This window comes from Pan troglodytes, chromosome 16 (genome assembly GCF_028858775.2).
Source record: "Pan troglodytes isolate AG18354 chromosome 16, NHGRI_mPanTro3-v2.0_pri, whole genome shotgun sequence".
Classification (NCBI taxonomy): domain Eukaryota; kingdom Metazoa; phylum Chordata; class Mammalia; order Primates; family Hominidae; genus Pan; species Pan troglodytes.
In genome coordinates, this window is record NC_072414.2 from 33,630,683 (window position 1) to 33,653,724 (window position 23,042).

General features: G+C 39.6%; 1 protein-coding gene across 41 annotated transcripts in view; it reads left to right on the forward strand.

The window, feature by feature from the left end:
* MGA (MAX dimerization protein MGA) overlaps positions 1-23,042 on the forward strand; it is a 148,740-nt gene that overhangs the window by 42,414 nt on the left and 83,284 nt on the right. For 30 of the 41 annotated variants that reach the window (XR_010151619.1, XR_010151614.1, XR_010151615.1 and 27 more), the window contains one exon: positions 5,512-6,642. The exons of 5 other annotated variants lie outside the window; for them this stretch is intronic. Coding sequence is in view for 25 of the 36 variants with exons in the window: in XM_054667392.2 (XP_054523367.1) it covers positions 5,579-6,642 (1,064 nt within the window). In the remaining 11 variants the exon portion in view is untranslated. Of the gene's footprint in view, positions 1-5,511; positions 6,643-11,217; positions 11,784-23,042 lie in introns of those variants that run through there. 6 more of the 41 variants (XM_054667415.2, XM_054667414.2, XM_063794776.1 and 3 more) reach the window with 1 other exon arrangement.

The window sequence follows — 23,042 nt, forward strand, 5'->3', positions numbered from 1 at the left end:
AGCCGAATTGAAAGTTTTTGAATGTTAAGGTATATATATACCAAAATTCTGGTTTTCATTAAAGCTTTTAGTTTCCCAGAGTATTTTTAGGATGTTGCTAGAAGATTTATTTCTTCATGAGTAGCCTACCCTTTTCTTTATTATTATCATTATTGTTGTTGTTATTATTATTATTTTGAGACCGAGTCTCACTCTATCTCCAAGGCTAGAGTGTAGTGGTGCTATCTCGGCTCATTGCAACCTCGTGCCTCATCCTCCCGACTAGCTGGGACTACAGGTGCGCAACACGACGCCCGGCTAATTTTTTGTATTTTTTGTAGAGAGAGGGTTTTGTCATGTTGGCCAGGCTGATCTTGAACTCCTGACATCAGGTGATTCGCCCGCCTCAGCCCCTCAAAGTGCTGGGATTACAAGCGCGAGCCACCGCTCCCGGCCTACCCTACCCCTTTCTAAAGTACATTTGAGTTTTGCGGTTGGCTTAAGTAGACTTCAGAGTGGTCTTGGTGTGTCTGAAACAGCTGAATATCCTTAATTGACTGCCCTTTGATTAGAAAATTCAAATGTTTTACAATATTTATCTTAGAAAAAAAAGAAAATTCATATGGTAGCTCCAAACCTAGGCATATGCTTATAGCGAAGTGGAATCTGTGCCTAGATTGATGTAGAATAAGAATTTCATTCCATGTTCTTAAACCAGTAGCTGTTATGGCTCAAGATAGAGATGGTTTTAGTCATAAATTAGGTCTTTAATTCAATGCATTTTCATCAACTAATGGATTAATTTGATTAGTGGAGTTAAAAAACCGGCCTTATACAAATCATAAGTCAGAAAGTTTGTTTTCCTGTCTTCAGGCACATTTTTACATTTTTTAATTATATGCCTGTGCACAAAGTTGAAATAGGTTGATATGACTTCTCTGCACTAATATTTTGCTTCGGCAGAAAGAAAAACTCAGTGTGTGTATATAAAGTTAGTGTAAAATTTACTTCAAGTGCAGTCTGATTTTCACCAAACTGGGTTTTTATCAACTGCATCTTTGACATTTCATAGATTAATCTTTAAAAGACAGTAATTTTTAAAGAATTGGTTAAAACTTCTCTGTCTTGGTTTTACCGGTAATGATCTGAAAACCAAAATTTTAGTTTATAGAAAGATAATGTTTAAGAAATTCGGCACCTTCTCATGTAATTTATAGGTTTGGGATAACTAAATTTTTTTTCATATACTTCTTTGCTGCCTTAGTCATATTAAATGCACCTAAGGATGTTGTGCTCACGTGGAACACATACACACAAAGGATGTTTTGCATACTTATTCACAAAAATAGTTGGTGATTTGTAATAAAACCTTGAAGTTTATGAATTAATAAGTACAAGCTAGGAGTTTGCATTGTTTGAATTATACATCATTGTAGAGGTATTTTTTTTTTTTGCCAGTTCTTTAAGCTTTGATATTTTACCTTATTTGTGACTTCCGTTTAGTTTTGTTTTGTCAGTCTCTGATAGGTATCGCCTAAGTGTGTTAGTTTTAGAAAACCAATCAACTTCATAGGTAAAAGCTTGAGGCAGCTTTTGAAAAGAATCACTGTAAATTTTATCTGTCTTTTAAAAATAAACTTCACATCAGAGGAGAGATTTTTTGTTGTTGTTGTTCCTGACCTTTCCTGATATTAGTGCTTTAGTGTTGGGAAGTGAATTTCTATTTTTATCTCTAGTCATAATAGGAAACAATAGTAAACCTTTTGAAGTCTTGATTTTAAAAATATCTATTATCTGTAGACTAACAGATATTTTAAGCTTTGGAGCTGTATGACCAATCTTGTAAGAAGAGGTAAAATTCAGATTAGGTGCTTTTGCTGCTCATCATTAGCTCTGATGAAAGGTAAAATACTTTTTAATTATAATGAAGAAGACTAATAAGTGGCTGAATTTGATTAAGATTACTGACCCACTTACACAGGAGTGGTGGTGATGTAGCATCTTTCTTTTTGTATAAAAACTGGAAGCTGTAGCTTTAATTTAGCATATGAGTTCGGTTGATTTTAGCAATCAGATTTCGTTTTGGTTTTTTTTTTTTTTTGAGACAGGGTCTCACTCTGTCATCTAGACTGGCGTGCAGTGGCACCATCACCGCTCACTGCAGCCTTGGCCTCCCCACCCCCAGGCTCGAGGGATCCTCTCACCTCAGCCACTCAAGTAGCTGGGACTACAGCTACACACCATTGTAGAGATGGAGTCTCACTGTGTTTTCCAGGTTGGTCTCAAACTCCCGGGCTCAAGCGATCCTCCTGCCTCAGCCTCCCAAAGTGCTGGCATTATAGGCATGAGCCACCATGGCCGGCCTCATTTCTTTATTATAACTTTTTATTGAGATATAATTCACATAACATATAATTCATCATTTTAAAGTATACACCAAAAAGAAATCCCACACCCATTAGCAGTTAGTCCCAGTTACCCCTTCCCCTGAAACCACTAATCTACTTTGTTTCTCTAGATTTGCCTGTGTTGGACATCTCATATAAATGGAATCATACAATATATGTGACCTTTTTCTTTATAACCTTTAATAATTAACTAATTTTAACTTTATTTTTTATTTTTTTGAAGAGACGGGGTCTCACTCTGTCTCCTAGGCTGGAGTGCAGTGATATGGTTATGGCTCACTGCAACCTGAACTTCCAGGGCTGCTGAAGGTGTCCTCCTGCCTCAGCCTCCTGGCCACCATACCTGCTTTTTTTTTTTTTTTTTTTTTTTGGTAGAGACTGACTGGCTATTTTGACCAGGCTGGTCTTGAACTCTTGACCTCAAACGTTACTCCCACATGGGCCTCCTAAAGTGATGGAATTACAGGTGTGAGCCACTGCACCTGCCCACCTGGCCTATGTTTTAGTTTTTAAAGGTTGTGTGTTCACAAGGCACAAAATTTAGAAAGTGTAAAAGGGTATCTTTTCCAAGTCATCAAGTTTTCCTTGGATATGACCAATACTACTGTTTTCTTTTCTGTCTTTCCAGAGATAGTCTGTGTAAAGCAAATATGTACATGTTCTTTTTCATTCTTTGGCTTTTTATTTATTTTAAAGACCGAAATACTGTCTATTTCTTTGATTTTAAAAAGGGAAAATCTTTTACAAGGGTTGAAAAACTACCTATCAGGTACTATATTCACTGCTTGGATGATGGGATCATTAGAAGCCCAAACCTTATATTATGCAGTAGACTCATGTAAACAAACCTGCACGTGTTCTCCCTGTCTGAAGTTTAAGAGGTACAATAAAAAACTTTTAAAAGATGTGTGGCATAATTTACAACTCTTCTGAACATTTTACGCTTAATATATCTTGTAGATACTTTTTGCATGCATTCATTAAGCTTATACATTCTCTTTTATGACTGTTAACGTTCCACTCCATGGATGTGTCATCATTTGTTTTACCATTTTAAGGACTTCTCTCTTCCTGTCTAGTCTTTTGCTGTTATAAGTGGGAATGCAGGGGATAATCTTGTATAGATATCATTTATCACAGGTGTATGTATTTAAAATAAAGTCCTATAGTGGGGTTTAACAGTGAATTAAGAAAACTTAAAGTCCTGGAAAAAATTCTTTGTCATAGGATGATATATGGATTTGTACTTTTGATATTTTCAAGTTGCCCTCTCATAGAGATTCTATTATTTTATACTCCCAGTAACTGCTTAGGGGAGAATGCTGGTTGACCTAACCCTTTCCAGCACTACCAGGCTTTGATTTTTGCCAGTCTGATAAGTAAAAAAACAGTATCTCAAGATGACTTTAATTTGCTTTCCTCTTAACTATGTACATATTCATAGCCATTTGCGTTTATTATCCTTTACTCATTTTTCTGTTAGGTATTTGGTCTTGTTGATTTGTAGGAAGCCTTTAAAAATTATTATTACTGTTAATGTATTTTTATTTTTTTTTTTTTTGAGTCAGAGTCTCGCTCTGTCACCCAGGCTGAAGAGCAGTGGTGCCATCTTGGCTCGCTGCAACTCCACCTCCTGGGTTCAAGCAATTCTCTTGTCTTAGCCTCCCGAGTACCTGGGATTATGGGCGCACACCACCATGCCTAGCTAATTTTTTTATTTTTAGTAGAGACAGGGTTTCACCATGTTGGCCAGGCTGGTCTTGAGCTCCTGACCTCAAGTGATCTGACCTCCTTGGCCTCCCAGAGTGCTTGGATTACAGGCGTGAGCCACTGCTCCCCCGCCGCTATTATTTTTTAATAGAGACGGACTTTCACTACGTTGGACAGGCTGGTCTGGGACTCCTGACTTCAAGCAATCCTCCTGCCTTGGCCTCCCAAAGTGCTGGGATTATAGGTGTGAGTCACCATGTCCAGCCCCCTTTTTATATTAGGGAAAGGAGTTCTTTATAAGTTGCAAATACCTTTTCCTGGTTAGTTTGCTTTTTGATTTTGCTTAAATGATTTTGCCAGATTAAAAAATTTACAGAATATTAAATTTTACTTTATTTTTATTTCTTTGAGACGGAGTCTTTCCCTGTCACCCAGGCTGGAGTGCAGTGGCGTGATCTTGGCTCAGTGCACCTTCTGCCTCCTAGGATCAAGTGATTCTCATGCCTCAGCCTCCTGAGTAGCTGGGACTACAGGCGTGCGCCACCACACCAGGCTAATTTTTTAATTTTTAATAGAGATGGGGTTTCGCCATGTTGGCCAGGCTAGTCTCGAATTCCTGGCTTTAAATGATCCACTGGCCTCGGCCTCTCAAAGTGCTGGGATTGCAGGTGTGAGCCACCACACCTGGCATTATATAGTATTCAATTTATCACTTTTTTTTTTTTGGCCTTACTGGTTTTAGATTTTGTGTCGTATCAAAAAACTTTTCTCAGGATTTAGGAATAAAAAAATTAAATATTAGATTCATCTGGAATTTATTTCAGTGTAAGGTCCATTGAGTTCCAGTGATTTGTCATAGCTTCTTTAAACGTGTGTACTAAGAAGTTAGATAGCTTTTTACTTATTTATGGAACCATGTCTTCTGAACCATATGAAGAACTAATTCTGTATAATTAGCTCTTTGGGATGAAAATGGAAATTTACTTATTTAATTTACTCATCACTGGGGAACTTGCTATATAAAGGAATCTTCTGGTAAATTCATAAAGTGTTAGGATGCTTTAAAAATGCATAACCTTCAAATTTAACTTTTTAATTTTGTATACTTTTTTTATAATGAATATACTCTTTTGTTTCTTTGTGTGAGATTATAGTATTTATAGTGAATTGTTAGAGGATTAGGATATAAGCACCTTAACTAATTAGATTAAAATGAACTTTAAAAAATGATTAGATATTCCAGAGTAAATATTCTTACTGTGATTGAAAGAAAAGCTTAGAAAGCAAAGTCTTAGAAGAATTTAGGAATATTTTGGGGATAACATAATCGTTCTTGTATTTTTGTTCAAGAAATAAATACTCACTTGATTAAAGGGTGTTTTTTGTTTTTGGTTTTTTTTTGCCTGTTTCTTAGGATGGGAAGGCCATTGTGACTATGTGGTGATTACAGTTGTCTTACTACTGTGTTTCCTACTGAAATCATGGAGGAGAAACAGCAGATTATATTGGCTAATCAAGATGGTGGAACAGTGGCAGGAGCAGCACCTACCTTCTTTGTCATCTTAAAGCAGCCAGGAAATGGCAAAACTGATCAAGGAATTTTGGTTACTAATCAGGATGCCTGTGCTTTGGCTAGTAGTGTGTCATCACCAGTAAAATCTAAAGGGAAGATTTGCCTTCCAGCTGATTGTACTGTGGGTGGAATCACTGTTACCCTCGATAACAATAGTATGTGGAATGAGTTCTATCATCGAAGCACAGAGATGATTCTGACCAAGCAAGGAAGACGCATGTTTCCTTACTGTCGTTATTGGATAACAGGTTTAGATTCAAATTTGAAGTATATTCTTGTCATGGATATATCTCCTGTGGATAACCATCGTTATAAGTGGAATGGTCGTTGGTGGGAACCTAGTGGGAAGGCTGAACCTCATGTTTTGGGGAGGGTTTTTATTCATCCAGAATCTCCTTCCACAGGTCATTATTGGATGCATCAACCAGTATCTTTCTATAAACTCAAACTTACCAACAATACACTGGACCAAGAAGGGCATATCATCTTGCACTCTATGCATCGTTACCTGCCGAGGCTTCATTTGGTGCCTGCAGAAAAGGCTGTGGAGGTGATACAATTAAATGGCCCTGGTGTCCACACTTTTACCTTCCCACAGACTGAATTCTTTGCAGTAACAGCTTATCAGAACATTCAGATTACTCAGCTGAAAATAGATTACAATCCATTTGCCAAAGGCTTTCGGGATGATGGGCTGAATAGTAAGCCCCAGAGAGATGGAAAACAAAAGAACAGCTCTGACCAAGAAGGGAATAATATTTCCAGTTCTTCTGGTCATCGGGTCCGTCTTACAGAAGGTCAGGGGTCAGAGATACAACCAGGTGATTTGGATCCTTTGTCAAGGGGTCATGAAACATCAGGCAAGGGTTTGGAGAAGACTTCCCTTAATATAAAACGAGACTTTCTTGGTTTCATGGATACTGATTCAGCACTTAGTGAAGTTCCTCAATTGAAGCAAGAGATTTCTGAATGGTAAGTAGTAGTTTTTCTGTTCTTAGAAATAAAAGGAGGATTGAGATGGGCCAGGTGTTGGATTTAACATCTTGGTTCTGTGGAATGCTACAGATGTTGGTAAATGTAAGCCACTATAAAATATACTACAACTGCTTTTACATTCTGTGAAGTGACATCATTTTTCTGTAATGAGAATCAGTTGGGTTCAGGATCTAGAATTGTAGGCAAATTGGATAACTTATCAGAATTATTCATATGTATTTAGAATGTTCCTTGATATCCTTGGGGGATTGGTTCCAGGACCACCCAAGAATACCAACACCTGACTACATTTGAGACTCCATCTCAATTAAAAAAAGAAAATCATACCAATTATGACAACATAGATGAGCCTAGAGAATACTATGCTAAGTGAAATAGGCAAAACAAAAAAAGACAAATACTGCAAAATATTCATAAAAGTAGAAAGTAGAATGGTGGATGCCAGGGGGTAGAGAGAGACTGAAAGATGTTGGTCAAAGGGTACAAAGCTTCAGTTATGCCAGGTAAATTTTAAAGAAAGAGTAAGCATACTATGTTTTTTGAGATGGAGTCTCGCTCTGTCGCTCAGGCTGGAGTGCAGTGGCACGATCTCCGCTCACTGCAAGCCCCGCCTCCTGGGTTCACGCCATTCTCCTGCCTCAGCCTCCCAAGTAGCTGGGACTACAGGCGCCCGTCACCACGCCCGGCTAATTTTTCTATATTTTTGGTAGAGACAGGGTTTCACTGTGTTAGCCAGGATGGTCTCGATCTCCTGACCTCATGATCTGCCCGCCTCGGCCTCCCAAGGTGCTGGGATTACAGGCGTGAGCCACCGTGCCCGGCCGTAAGCAATACTGTTTTAACAAGTAATAATTTTAAGCTTCTTCTTTGGTTGGGCAATTTATGGATTAGGATATCCCTCAGGCAGTAAATTCACAAATATTAGATACAAATAACGACTCTGAATCCATTTTGTGCCTTATATAGATAAGTTTTGTTTCCATTATGATTTGGCATTATTTTTCTTCCCTTCTTCAATTACAGTAGGCCCACCACATCTACTGGTTCTGCATCCACAGTTATAGCTGGCCAACTAAGGGACTTGAGTATCCTCAGATTTTGGTATCTGGGGAGGGTCCTGGAACCAGTCCTCCTCAGATACAGAAAGTTGCCTGTAATCATGAGTTGTCTATACAATCAGTATTCCATGGAGGCTGCAGCTGTGTATTCAACTAACCACAAATCCAAAATATTTGGGATGAGATGGGGGGGAGGATTTCACAAAGTTCCAAAAAGCAAAACTTGAATTTGACTATTGTGAATGATGCTGTTTTTTTCTTTTTGTTTGAACTTGCCTTATTTTTGTTTGTTTATTTTTTTTGAGACGAAGTCTCACCCTGTCGCCCGGGCTGGAGTGCAGTGGTGTCATCTCGGCTCACTGCAACCTCTGGCTCCCAGGTTCAAGCGATTCTCCTGCCTCAACCTCCCAAGTAGCTGGGATTGCAGGTGTGTGCCACCATGCCCGGCTAAATTTTTTATATATTTTTTAGTAGAGATGGGGTTTCACCATGTTGGCCAGGCTGGTCTCAAACTCCTGACGTCAGGTGATCCACCCGCCTCCGCCTCCCAAAGTGTTGGAATTACAGATGTGAGCCACCGCGCCCGGCCTGAACTTGCCTTATTTTGAGTTTTAAACCCAAGTTCAGCAAAAGTAAAGAAATCCCTGCACACAAATTTCCTTTACTTTCCTTTTCTTGCTAAAATTGTAGGCCACTAACAGCTACTATTTTTTGAATTTGGAATCTCCGTGCTCATGAGTTCCCCTTGTCTTGTCGATGAGCTGGTTATTGCTTTGCTTTTTCTAAGGATTGTTGCAGCAGGAGGAAGTGCTGCTCAAGCAATGCATACGGTTTTTTTGTCAAAGGGGAAAGGTTCTTTCAGGTTATACTTTTTGCTGTGGTATTGTTTGTAATTGCAACTGGTGGATGCCATCTTTAAACTTGATTCTTCAGCCACAGCTTAATCATCTTGATTATCTAACATAATTAAAATAAGATTTAAACAGTTGACCACAAATTATATTTTTACCCTTGTTATCCAGAAACAGTTTATTGTACCGTTGGATGATGCAGAATTTATTGAAATTCCTTTGGAGGATAGGGCCTGAAGGATTTTGGTAGGTGAAAGGGTCAGACGTATGTTTGTTTGTTTTTCGAGATAGTGTATGACTCTGTCACTTAGAATGGGTGCAGTAGTGCATTCACGGCTCACTGCAGCCCTGACTTCCTGGACTTGGGTGATTCTCCTACCTCAGCCTCCTGAATAGCTGGGACTACAGGCATGCACCACCATCCCTGGCTAATTTTTTGTATTATTAGTAGAGACGAGGTTTTGCCATGTTGCCCAGGCTGGTCTCAAACTCATGAGCTGAAGCGATCTGTCAGCCTTGGCCTTTCACAGTGCTGGGATTACAGGCATGAGCTGCCACACCCAGCCAGGCTTATTTTTTTGTTATAGAAAGCAGCTGTTGGGATTACATATGGTTAAGCTTTTGATTTTAATGGATCAAGAGAGTGGTTCAGATTTATTAACGTATAGTATCTCTGTCACTAAAGGGAGAAAAGCAACTTGAATCATGCTCCAAGAAATAGCATTATCTTTATGTGTGAAAATGGTATTTAGCTATATGTAAACTTTTTCTCTAAATGCTTGATATGGGAGCAGAAATTATTTTTAGGCAGGAGTTGGACAAATCTGGCCTATAGCCTATTTTAGTATGTATACAAGAATATGTGACAGAGACCATAGATGCTTGTAAAGCATAAAATATTTACTATGTGTTCCTTTACAGGAAAAATTTGCCAACCTCTGATTTAAGGGTTTAAAAAATTATATACACATGCGTGTGCACACACACACACTATTTTCCCATTTTCTATTCAGTTACTGATATATGATTGCTCTGTCATTCTTTGTTTTAGCTAATGTTATTGGTAAACACACTGATCTTTATTCAGGCTTTATTTGCTACATTTGCGGTTGCTTGACCATTTTTCTCCTACTTTAAACTCTTATTTTTGCTTCCTTGGCTTTTACCATACCATTCACGTGGTTCTCCTAACTCTTGATTTTTTTCCCTTCTTTCAGTTATTCTTACTGACTCCTTATATTATAATATATTCAGATATTTATTAAATGAAGGTTATTTCCTAGTATTATGCTCTTGTAGTCCTTATTTTTTCTTTCTTTCTTTTTTTTTCTTTTTTGAGACAGAGTCTTGCCCTGTTGCCCAGGCTGAAGTGCAGTGGTGTGATCTTGGCTTGCTGCAACCTCTGCCTCCTGGGTTCAAGCGATTCTTGTGCCTCAGCCTCTGGATTAGCTGGAATTACAGGTGCATGCCACCATGCCTGGCTAATTTTTGTATTTTTAGTAGAGATGGGGTTTCACCATGTTGGCCAGGCTGGTCTTGAACTCCTGGCCTCAAGTGATCCTCCTGCCTCAGCTTCCCAAAGTGGTAGGATTACAGGCGTGAGCTACCATGCCCAGCTGTTGTAGTCTTTTTCTTTCTTTCTTTCTTTCTTTTTTTTTTTGAGATGGAGTTTTGCTCTTGTTTTCCAGGCTGGAGTGCAGTGGTACGATCTCGGTTCAATGCAACCTCTGCTTCCTGGGTTCAAGTGATTCTCCTGCCTCAGCCTCTGGAGTAGCTGGGATTACAGGCATGTGCCACCATGCCTGGCTAAGTTTTGTATTTTTAGTAGAGACGGGGGTTTCACCATGTTGGTCAGACTGGTCTCGAACTCATGACCTCAGATGATCCACCTGCCTCAACCTCCCAAAGTGCTGGAATTAGAGGCGTGAGCTACCCCATCCCTGGCCATCTTGTAGTCTTATCTATGACTTTGACCTCTTCTCCCATCTAATACTGATTATTGTTATGTTTTGAGACGGAGTCTTGCTCTGTCGCCCAGGCTGAAGCGCAGTGGCGCGATCTCGACTCACGGAAACCTCCGCCTCTTGGGTTCAAGCAGTTCTCCTGCCTCAGCCTCCCGAGTAGCTGGGATTACAGGCACATGCTGCCACACCCGGCTAATTTTTGTAGTTTTAGTAGAGGTGGGCTTTTGCCATGTTGGCCAGGCTGGTTTTGAACTCTTGACCTCAGGTGACCCACCTACCTCAGCTTCCCAAGTGCTGGATTACAGGGGTGAGCCACTACATCTGACCAATTATTATTTTTTATTTTTATTTTTAGACAGAGTCTGGCTCTATTGCCTCAGCTGGAATACAGTGGTGCGATCTTGGCTCACCGCACTTCTGCCTCCCAGGTTCAAGCAATTTTCCTGCCTCAGCCTCTGGGGTAGCTGGGATTACAGGTGCCTACCACCATGCCCGACTAATTTTTTTGTATTTTCAGTAGAGATGGGGTTTCAGCATGTTGGCCAGGCTGGTCTTGAACTCCTGACCTCAAGTGGCCTGCTCACCTCAGCCTCCCAAAGTGTTAGGATTATAGGCATGAGCCACTATGCCCAGCTTAATAGTGATTATTCTTATTTTTATTTTATTTTATTTTTTTAGACAGAGTCTCGCTGTGTCACCCAGGCTGAAACGTAGTGGCGTGATCTGGGCTCACTGCAACCTCCGCCTCCTGGATTCAAGTGATTCTCCTGCCTCAGCCTCCTGAGTAGTTGGGACTGTAGACGCATGCCACCACGCCCAACTATTTTTTGTATTTTTAGTAGAGACGGGGTTTCACCATGTTGGTCAGGATGGTCTCGATCTCTTGACCTCTTGATCCGCCCGCCTCGGCCTCCCAAAGTGTTGGGATTACAGGCGTGAGCCACGGCGCCCGGCCAATAGTGAATATTTTTAAAGCCACTGATGTTTCTAGCTTATTTGTCTCTCTTCTTAGTTCCAGACCTCTAGATCAAAATGTTCATTATTATAGAGAATTCCAGCTGAATTTTTCTTTTTACTTTAAATCCTGCCCTTTTTTTTGCATTAGCTGTGATAGTCATTCAAATCGGAAACCTCTGCATTATTTTTGCCTCCTTACATAAATCTGTTAAGTTATTCTCCTATTGATGTATATTTGGATTGTTTCTAGTTTTTGACTGTTATGAATAAAACTAGTACGAACTTTCTTACACGTGTCTTTGGTGGACATACGCACTAGTTTCTTTTTGTTACATGTCTAGGAGGAGAATTGCTGGGTCATACAGTAGGCATACTTTTAGTAGACACTGCCAGAATTTTCCAAAAGGATCATACCAGCTTATACTTCCACCAAAAATGTATGATGAGACTTCCTGTTACTTCTACATCTTTGTTAGCTCATGTGGTATTGTCTTTTTTGTTTTTAGCTATTCTGGTTTCACTATCTTTAGAGGCTACTGCTGCTTTTTTTTTTCCCCCTTTCTTTTTTTTTTGAGTCAGGATCTTGCTGTTTGTTTCCCAGGCTGGAGTGCAGTGGCAGGTTCATGGCTTGCTGTAGCCTTGACCTCTTGGGCCTTACTGATCCTCCTGTCTCAGCCTCCCTAGTAGCTGGGACTACAGGCATGCACCACCACGCCCAGTTAATTTTTAAAAAAGATTTATGTAGAAACGGGATCTTGCTATGTTGGCCAGGCTCGTCTCAAACTCCTGGCTACAAGGATCCTCCTACCTCAGCCTCTGAAATTGTTGGGATTACGGGAGTGAGCCACTGTGCCCGGCTCTTTAGGGGCTTCTAATTCCATTAATGGATGACTGCTTATTTCCTGTAAGTAGAAATTGATCTTTGCCATCCCCTTTTGTATGTTTACCTATTTCTTCTTTTTAAAAAAATTATAGCTGTAGAGGGCAAAATCAATTCATACCCTCTTTTACGTGACCTTCAAACATTTGGGAAAAAATTATACTCCTTTATGATTTCTGTTATCTTTTATTCAGTCATTCACTAAGTGTAACAGAATACCTTTTAGTTTCAGGTACTTTTCTAAGTACCAAATAAAACAAATTCCTGCATTATGGATCTTAGGTTTTACATAATTCCAACCTAAGCACAGATCATTCAGCTTTTCCATGTGTGACATAGTTTTCAGATGTTTTTCCGTTTGATTAGTTGATTGCACACTACCATGGGTGCACCTGGGGTTTCTGGCACATATATTTTTCTCACAAGAAAGCTCATCAGAATGCAAGTGAGTGAGAATGACGTTATTATAGAGAGAATCACTCTGGTTTGATTTTTTTTTTTTTGAGACGAAGTCTCGCACTGTTGTGCCAGCTGGAGTCCAGTGGTGCAATCTTGGCTCACTGCAACCTCCATGTCCTGGGTTCAAGTGATTCTCCTGCCTCAGCCTCCCGAGTAGCTGGGATTTCAGGCACCCGCCACCAAGCCTGGCTAATTTTATGTAGAGATTTCACTACGTTGGCCAGGCCGGTCTCATGATCCGCCCGCCTTGGCCTCCCCAAGTGCCGGGATTACAGGCATGAGCCACCGTGCCTGGCCTGGTTTGATATATTTAAAACAAGAATTAATTCACAAATGTCAATATTAGACAAATATGAACAGTTTTACAAAAATACTGTTCCCACACTGCTTTTTTTTTTCTCAACATTGTACATTCTATGGCAGGCATTTTTAAGGGGTGTATTAGTATCTATAAGATGTATTTAATCAGTTCTGTGTTGATGGACCTTGAAATTGTTTTAGTTTTTTTAGCCACTACAAATAATGCTTCAGTAAAATTTCTTACACACATTTTTTATATACTTTTGCAAATACAGTGATTAATTCTTAGGAATGGAATTGCCTAGATCAAGATTTTAAATTTTAATTAATTGCTAAATTATATTCTAAAAGGTTATAACCATTTATATCCCTACCCATAGTACCTGAGCCTGCTGATTTTTGTATCATCTTTATTGTCCAAAATCCCATCCCCACTGCATAACATCTACCTGGTTTCCCAGCTGCTTTCCCCCCCAAAATCCCATGCTCTATTTGGTAGACAGAAGGATCTTTGAAAAATATGACTTACGGGGATTATGTCCCCTCTTAAAATTCTTCAGTGGCTTTCCATTGCACTTAAAGGCCACTTGCCTGATCTCTTTGGCCTTATGCCATTTATCTGTTGATGGACACTTGGATAGCTTCTACCTTTTTGCTATTGTGAATAATGGAGTTATGAATTCTTTTTTTTTTGGAGATTGAGTCTCGCTCTGTCGCCCCCAGGCAGGATTGCAGAGGTGTGATCTTGGCTCACAGCAACCTCTGCCTCCTGTGTCCAAGCGATCCTCCCACCCTAGCCTCCAGAGTAGCTGGGATTACAGGCACGTGCCACCGCACCCAGCTAATTTTTGTATTTTTATTAGAGGTGGGGTTTCGCCATGTTGGCCAGGCTGGTTTCGAACTCCTGACCTCAGGTGATCCAGCCACCTCAGCCTCTCAAGTGCTGGATTACAGGAGTGAGCCACTGCACCTGGCCAATGAATTCTTTTGGGTATATACCTAGAAGTAGAATTGCTGGATCATATGGTAATTCTATTCTTAATTTTTTGAGGAACCACAATACTGTTTTCCAAAGTGACTGAACCACTCTATATTCCCATCAACAGTGCACAAGTGTTCTAATTTCTGCTTATCCTGGCCAGCACTTAACTGTTTTTAATAATAGCCATCTTAATGGGTATGAAGGGATAGCTCGTTGTTTTTAATTTGCATTTCCCTAATGATTAACATGTTATGATAGGCATTTTTTCACATTTATTTACCATTTGTATAAGGAGAAATGTTTATTCAAGTGCTTTGCCCATTTAAAAATTGAGTCGTTATTTTGTTATTGAGATGCAGGAGTTCTTTATATATTTTGGATATTAATCCATTAGATAAATGATTTGCAAATCTTTTCTCTCATTCTGTGGGTTGTCTTTTCATTCTTATATAGTGTGTTTTGATGCACAAGTTTTTAATTTTAATGAAGTACAATTTTCCTATTCTTTATTCTCTTACCTGTGCTTTTGATGTTATGCTTAAGAAACCATTGCCAAATCTAACATTAGAAAGAGTTTCCCTTATGTTTCTTACTAAGAGTTTTATAGTTTTACCTCTTAAGTTTAGGTCTGCAATCAATTTTGAATTTTTTTTTTTTTTTTTTTTTTTGAGACAGAGTCTTGCTCTGTCACCCAGGCTGGAGTGCAGTGGTGTGATCTCGACTCACTGCAACCTCTGCCTCCCAGGTTCAAGCGATTCTCCTGCCTCAGCCTCCTGAGTAGCTGGGATTACAGGCGCTGGCCACCATGCCCAGCTAATTTTTGTATTTTTAGTAGAGATGAGGTTTGGCTGTGTTGGCTAGGCTGGTGTCGAACTCCTGACCTCAAGTGATCTGCCCGCCTCAGCCTCCCAAAGTGTTGGGATTACAGGCATGAGCCACCACGCCGGAGTATTTTTATTAGTGGTGTAAGGTAAGGCTTCAGCTTCATTCTTTTGCATGTGTGTATCCAGTTTCCCGTCACCATTCATTGAAAAGACTGTCCTGGCCGGGTGCTTTGGCTCATGCCTGTAATCCCAGCACTTTGGGAGGCTGAGGCGGGCGGATCACGAGGTCAGAAGTTGGGGACCAGTGTGGCCAACATAGTGAAACCCTGTCTCTACTAAAAATACAAAAAAAATTATCCAGGCATGGTGGCGCACACCTGTAGTCCCAGCTACTCAGGAGGCTGAGGCAGGAGAATCGCTTGAACCCGGGAGGCGGAGGTTGCAGTGAGCTGAGATTGCACCACTGTCCTCCAGCCTGGGCAGCAGAGCGAGACTCCATCTCAAAAAAAAAAAAAACACAAAATGAAAAGAAAAGACTGTCCTTTTCCCATTGAATGGTCTTTGCACCTGTTGAAAATCAATTGCCCACATATGTGCGGATTGATTTCTCAGCTCTCTGTATTCTGTTCGCCTATATGTTTATGTTTATCTTTATGCCAGTGTCACATTATTTTGATTACTAGACATTTTCAAATTGGGCAGTGTGAGACCACCAACTTTGTTCTTATTTTTCAAAATTGTTTTTGCTATTTAAGGTCCCTTGAGATTCCATTTTCTTTTCTTTTTCTTTTTTGAGACTGAGTCTTGCTCTGTTTCCCAGGCTGGAATGCAGTGGTGTGATCTCGGCTCGCTGCAACCTCCGCCTCCTGTGTTTAAGCAATTCTCCCGTGTCAGCCTCCTGAGTAGCTGGGACTACAGGTGCGCACCACTGTGCCTGGCTAATTTTTTGTATTTTTAGTGGAGATGGGGTTTCACCATATTGGCCAGGCTGGTCTTAAACCCCTGACCTTGTGATCCACCCGCCTTGGCCTCCCAAAGTGCTGGGATTACAGGGATTATAGGCATGAGCCACCGCGCTGGGCCGAGGTTTCATTTTCTACTTCTGAAAAATCCCGTTGGGATTTTGATAAGGATTTTGTTGAATTCGTTCAACACTTTGGGTTGTCTTCCTATTCATGAACATGGGATATCTTTCCATTTTAATTTTTTTCAGTAATGCTTTTATGGTTTTCAATGTAAAAGTGTTTTGCTTTCTTAGTTAAATCTATTCCTAAGTATTTTATTCTTTTTGATGCTATTATATATTGAGTGATTTCCTTTTCTTTTTATATTGCCCATTGCTGTTTTGTATTGCATATTGTTCATTGTGTAGAAATACAATTGATTTTTGTGTGTTGAGTTTGTATCCTTCAACTTTGCTGAATTGTTTATTAAGTGAGTGGTTTGTGTGTGTGTGTTGTGTTGTGGGGGGGACTGAGAGTGCGTTTTTTTTGTGTGTATATGTGGGTTTTTGAAAGTTTTCTCTATATAAGATTGCACCATCTATTAAAAGAGATATCTTTACAAACTCCTTGACAATTTGAATATGTTTTTTTTCTTTTTCTTGTCTAATTGCTCTAAATAGGACTTTAGTAGGTGGCAAATAGTGGCAAAAGTGGGAGCATTATGGTTGTAGTTTGTCTTTTTCTAGTGATTAGCAAAGTTGAACACCTTTTTGTATTATTTATTGACCGTTGGGGTTACTCAGATGATTGTGTACGTGTGTGTATATTCTTGGACACTGTTTTCTTCCCTTGATCAGTTTGTCTACACTTAAGGCCCAAATCACATTGTTTTAATTGGTATAGCTTTATGATGGTAACTGCCTGACCATGGTCCTACTGTATTCCACCTCTGTGGTAAGGCGTTTTTCTAACTAGTCATTGTTGGTTCTTTACTTTGATGCATTTCTTACTCTGTCTCTTGAGTATATTGCTCAGGTTGTTGCAGCATTCTTTCTTCTAGTTTTGCCCTTGTCAGAATTATAATTTTTAAAAGGAAATTCAATAATGTTACTAATCTGCTTAACTTTTCAGAGGTACACAGTTGCCTTACAATTTAAAAAATTAAGTAAAAATAGTACTATTCTGTTTTAACCCCCCCTGATGCACTGAATAAGAACCCATAGTTGGTCTCCCTAGGTTGAAATGCATGGTCCCCAACAAGACTGCACCTAGTTGAGACATTAACCACAACTGGAGATCCTAGGCCACCTGTACTTTTCACCAGTTGGCTACAAATCCTGAGATTCTCACAATCTCCCTCAGGTTCACTAATTCACTAGACTCATAGAACTCAGGAAAACACTGTATTTAGAATTAGAATTTTGCTGTAAAGAATACAAGTTAGGACCAGCCTAATGAGACGTAAAGAACAAGGTCTGGGAGGGTCTCACATGCAGAGCTTCCATGCCCTCTCCCCATGGAAACATATAGGGTACATCACCCTTCTGGAACATCAGTGTGTTCACCAGCCAGGAAGCTTTATTAAGCTTTGGTATTCAAAATTTTGGGGGTTCATTACATAGGGGTAATTGACAAAATCTGTGATTGAACTTAATCTTCAGTTCTTTTCGCCACCCTAGAGGTTGAGCTGGCTCAGAGTCCCAGTTCTTTAATCATAGTGTTGTTGTTTTTGGAGACCAGTGCCATCCTGGATCTATTTAGGGGGTCTACTACAGGTCATGTCATTAGCTTAAACTCAGGTGTGAGCCAGTGGGTTCATGAATGACAGTCCCTTCTGTCACTCTGGAAATACCAAAGATTTTAGAAGCTTTGTACCAGGAACCCTGGACAAATACCAGACAAGCTCATTATACAGCAAATACATAATACATAGTGTAAAAAGATTAAATAAAACCACTTATGATGAAAAATAGTAGTGACTTGGCTTTACCATTTTTCACCCCCTAGTTTTCTTTATAGAGGAAATTAGTTTTTCCATTTTAGCTATTTCTTGTGGTATTTGCCTCTGTCTAGGTCATATGCATAATGCCAAATAATTATCAATTTTACATGTAATCCATTTAAAATTATTTTCTAGTACAATATATGGGCCGTTTAGTTGTTACTGTTTTTAAATCCTCGTAGTATACTCTGTTTTTTTTTTTTTAATTCTGTTAGTGTCATTATCATAATTTTTGGTCAACTAATTTTTCTTTCTTTTTGAGACGGAGTCTCACTTGGTTGCCCAGGCTGGAGTGTAGTGGGTGATCACAGTTCACTGCAGCCTCAACCTTCCAGGCTCAAGTGATCCTCCCACCTCAGCCTCCCGAGTAGCTGAGACTATAAGTGTGTGCCTCCTCGCTTGGTTACTTTTTTTTATTTTTGTAGAGATAGGATTTCACCGTGTTTCCCAGGCTGGTCTTGAACTCCTGTGCTGAAGTGATCTTCCTGCCTTGGCCTCCCAAAGTGCTGGGATTACAGGTGTGAGGCACCATGCTTGGCCAAATAATCCATTTTTTTATGTTATGAGATAAATATTCTATACTGCTGAGCCAAATGTCATGCTATGAGTTAATTTTCTTTTATAACTTTGTTTTGTAGTAGTTAATTATTGCTTTTTAAAAAAATATATTGTAGTTTATATGTACTGGTGCTTGTTCTACCCACATTTGTTTTTTTGTTTTTCCGAGATGGAGTTTTGCTCTTATTGCCCAGGCTGGAGTGCAATGGTGCGATCTCGGCTTACTGCAACCTCTGCCTCCCAGGTTCAAGCGATTCTGTTGCCTCAGCCTCCGGAGTAGCTGGGATTACAGGCATGTGCCACCATGCCCGGCTAATTTTGTATTTTTAGTAGAGATGAGGTTTCTCCATGTTGGTTAGGCTGGTCTCGAACTCCTGACCTCAGGTGATCTGCCTGCCTCAGCCACCCAAAGTGTTGGGATTATAGGCGTGAGCCACTGCACCCCCCTTCTACCTACATTATTTAATAAAATCTTTTGGTTCATTCATACACATACACACACACGTACATATATGTGCATACACATATTCATCTATTGAAAGTAAATTTTTGTGTGTACCTCCTCTGCATACGTCCTTCGGGAGCTCTTTATTCTCCTTTGCCAATCTGATCTGGTTGTTCTCTAGGCCCCTACCAAGCTGCCATCTTGGGATTTTCCTTTGCTATCATCCTGCTAACTTTACATTTGCTATTTTCATATAGGTTCTTTTTATTTATTTATTTATTTTTTTGAGATGGAATCTCGCTCTGTCGCCCAGGCTGGAGTGCAGTGGTGTGATCTCGGCTCACTGCAACCTCTGCCACCTGGGTTCAAGGGATTCTCCTGCCTCAGCCTCCCAAGTAGCTGGGACTACAGGCTCATGCCTCCACGCCTGGCTAATTTTTGTGTTTTTGGTAGAGATGGGGTTTCACCATTTTGGCCAGGCTGGTCTTGAGCTCCTGACCTCAAGTGATCCTCCTGCCTCAGCCTCCCAAAGTGCTGGGATTACAAGTGTGAGTCACTGCACCTGGCCTCATGTACGTTCTTTTGTGTCCTGTATCTTAAGCTGTCTTTACTGGTTTGTGTTGTTTTTGTTGTTTTGTGAAGTTCATCTTTCAGTAGTTTCTTTAGAAAGTATCTGTAGAACATAGAATTTTAAGATGTTTAAGTAAAATTACTTATGATGAAAAGAGTTCCCAGCTTCACCTCTCTTCACCCCTCAATTTCTTCTTATATGTTGGGAATTGGCTTTATTCTGCTTCTCAAACTTTATAAAATTGTTTCTGTAACGAGTTCTTTGAAAATGTGTTGTTGCCTCCCGGTTTCCTGTTGAGAAGTTTGATGGCATGTTTTGCTCTGGTGATTTGAATGTAACCTTGCCCCCTTCTGCTTTCAGAACCTTTTATTGATCTCTCATATTATGAAATTTCAGTTATAAACCTTGGTGTGGTGGTTCTCATCTTTGTACTGTGCTTTATTTTTTTAAATTGAGACAGGGTTTTGCTTTGTTACCCAGGCTGGAGTGCTGGGACACAATCCATGGCTCACTGCAAGCTTGGTCTCTTGGTCTCCTCAAGTGATCCTCTCACCTCAGCCTCCTGAGTAGTTGGGACTGACTACAGGTGTGCACCACCACACCTGGCTAATTTTTTATTTTTATTTTTTGTAGATACAAGGTCTCACTGTGTTTCCCAGGTTGGTCCCTGCCTCCTGGGCTCAAGCAGTCCTCATGCCTCAGCCTGCCAAGAGCTCTTTTATTTTCTTCTGTACTCTACATTTCTCTTTTGCAGTGGATTTCTTAGTTCTTTGTTCTATTAATGAAAGCACTAGTTTTTTTTTTTTTTTTTTTTTTTTTGGAGATAGGGTCTCACTTTGTCACCCAGGCTGGAGTGCAGTGGCGTGATCTTGGCTCACTGCAGCCTTGACCACCTGGGGTCAAGTGATCATCCCACATCAGCCCCATAGGTAGGTAGTTGGGACTACAGGCATGAACACTTGGCTAATTATTTTTTGTAATTTTTGTAGAGATGGGGATTCGCCATGTTGCCCAGGCTGGTCTTGAACTCCTGAGCTCAAGCAATCTGCCCGTCTTGACCTCCCAAACTGCTGGGATTACAGGCGTGACCCACCGTGCATGGCCTAAGCACCAGTTTTGTTTTTTTTTCCCTTTCCTTTTTTTAAAAAAAATTATTTTTATTTTATTTTAAGTTCCTGGATACATGTGCAGGATGTGCAGGTTAGTTACATACGGCATGCTAAGCACCAGTTTTATGGAAGGCGTTATAATATGGGTTCTTCCTATGTGCACCCTTATTGCCTATATGTATGTTTATTATAGCATCTGTTAAATTACATCATATTGTCTACTTGTCTGTCTCCTGCACTGGCCTGTAAATTCCTTGAATGTAGAGACAGTGCTTTATTTACTTTGTTAATCTCTGTGCCTAACAAAATGTCTGGCATTACTGGGCACTCAGCAAATGTTAAGTGAATGAGTTTTATCATGAGTATTTAAAACTTTCTTAATGTGTCTTAGAGTGGCTGGTGTTCGTCACACATTAATATGTAGTGTTATTTGTTGCATTGATTACATAATGCCAACAAAAAAAAATCCTTTTAATTAACTGATGTTTGTAATTCATTGATTTTGCCTAGGTATTCTTTTGCCTAATTTATTTGGATAGAAGAAACTTCTCAGAAGAATGAAACTTAACTGTTTGTAAAATTTTTTCCCCAAGGCAAGATTTCATTCATCATGTATAAAGTTTTTGTTGGAAAATAGAAGAAATCCTTTCTGAGAGTGTTTATAACTTACCAAGTTCAATTTCTCAGGAAGATGTGAAAGCAGTTATTGCAGTAGCAGCCCAGATCTAGCCTCACGAGGTTTCCCAGCTACTGCGAACAAATGCATGTTGTGTGCTAAATGAAAAGAAGATAAAAAATTTTTTTCTACATTATGAGAGTTATGTCTTGAAATGTGAAGATATCGAGAGAAAAATAGCAAGTTATTTAAGCATTAATCTTAAATTACTTGATATAGAATGTCATTTATATGTGATATACATAAGAACTGAGATAACTGGGAAAGGGAAAAGAGTGGGCTTGATTATGGAAATTGATTGGCTTGTGGCTTTTCTGTAGTTTTTGCTTGCTTAATCTTTAAAAACAGATAAAGGGAAACTGGATTTTGGTAATGGCTAATAACTATACATTTATTAAAAATTATTGAGTTAACACTTAAAATATGGGTGGCTTTTATATTATGTAACTTATACAGTAAAGTTTTAAAAAAATTGATAGAGAGCTGTTTTCACCAGTTAAGTGAAATGTTTGAAAGGGGGAAGTTGTTTTGGTTTTCATATTTAATTCTGTGATCTGTCTTGAATTATTAATAATTTTTATACATGCTGTGAAGGGTCAGGGTTCGTATTTTTCCATGCAGATGGCTAGGTGCTCTAGCATCACTTATTGAAAATAATTTTCTCCATTAAGTTGCATTGTTGCTTAGGAAAATCAGCTGACTATATGCGCACAGGTAGGTTTATTTTATACTAAATTCTGTTTCATTGATTTATTTGTCCATGTTTTCTATTATTTTGGGCAATACCGTGCTGTCTTAATGGTAGTAGATTTATAATAAGTCTTAGAATCTGGTAATGTAAGCCTTTGAACCCCCCATTATTTTGGTTGTCCTGGGTTCTTTGTATTTCCACATAAATTTTGAGTCAGCTTTTCAGTTTCTGTGAAAAAACCCACTGGAATTGCCTTGAATAATAGATCCAGTTGAAAAGACTTGATATCTTGACATCATTGAATATTCTGTTAAACAAGGTATATATCTCTGTTTATTTAGATCTTGTTTAGTTTATCTCAACCATAATTCATTCTTTTCAGTCTTTAATTAAACTTATTCCTAGGTGCTTTAAAAAATGATCCTTGTAATTGGCATTTAAAATAATTTTCCAATTTTGGCTGGACATGGTGGCTCACGCTTGTAATCCCAGCACTTTGGGAGGCCGAGGAGGGAGGATCAGGAGGATCATGAGGTCAGGAGATCGAGACCATCCTGGCTAACACGGTGAAACCCCGTCTCTACTAAAAATACAAAAAGAAATTAGCTGGGTGTGGTGGCGGGCACCTGTAGTCCCAGCTACTCAGGAGGCTGAGGCAGGAGAATGGCGTGTACCCGGGAGGCGGAGCTTGCAGGGAGCCGAGATCGTGCCACTGCACTCCAGCCTGGGTGACAGAGTGAGACTCTGTCTCAAAAAAAAAAAAAATAATAATAATAATAATAATTTCCCAATTTTTTGATAGTATATAGAAATCCAGCTGAGTTTTACTAATTTATAGAGTCCTTTAGAAATTTTCTACATATACAGTGTTACCTGTGAACAAATTTAGTTTTACATCTTCTTTCCAATCTTTATGCCTGTTCTCTCTCTTGCTTTATTGCATTGCTTGGACTCCCAGTACTGTGTTGAAAATAAACTTTGAGGCAGGGTGTGGTGGCTCACGCCTTTAATTCCAGCACTTTGGGAGGCCGAGGTAGGAGGATCACTTGAGCCCAGGAGCTTGAAAGCAGCCCTGGAAACATAGTGACACCCACCCAGCCCACCC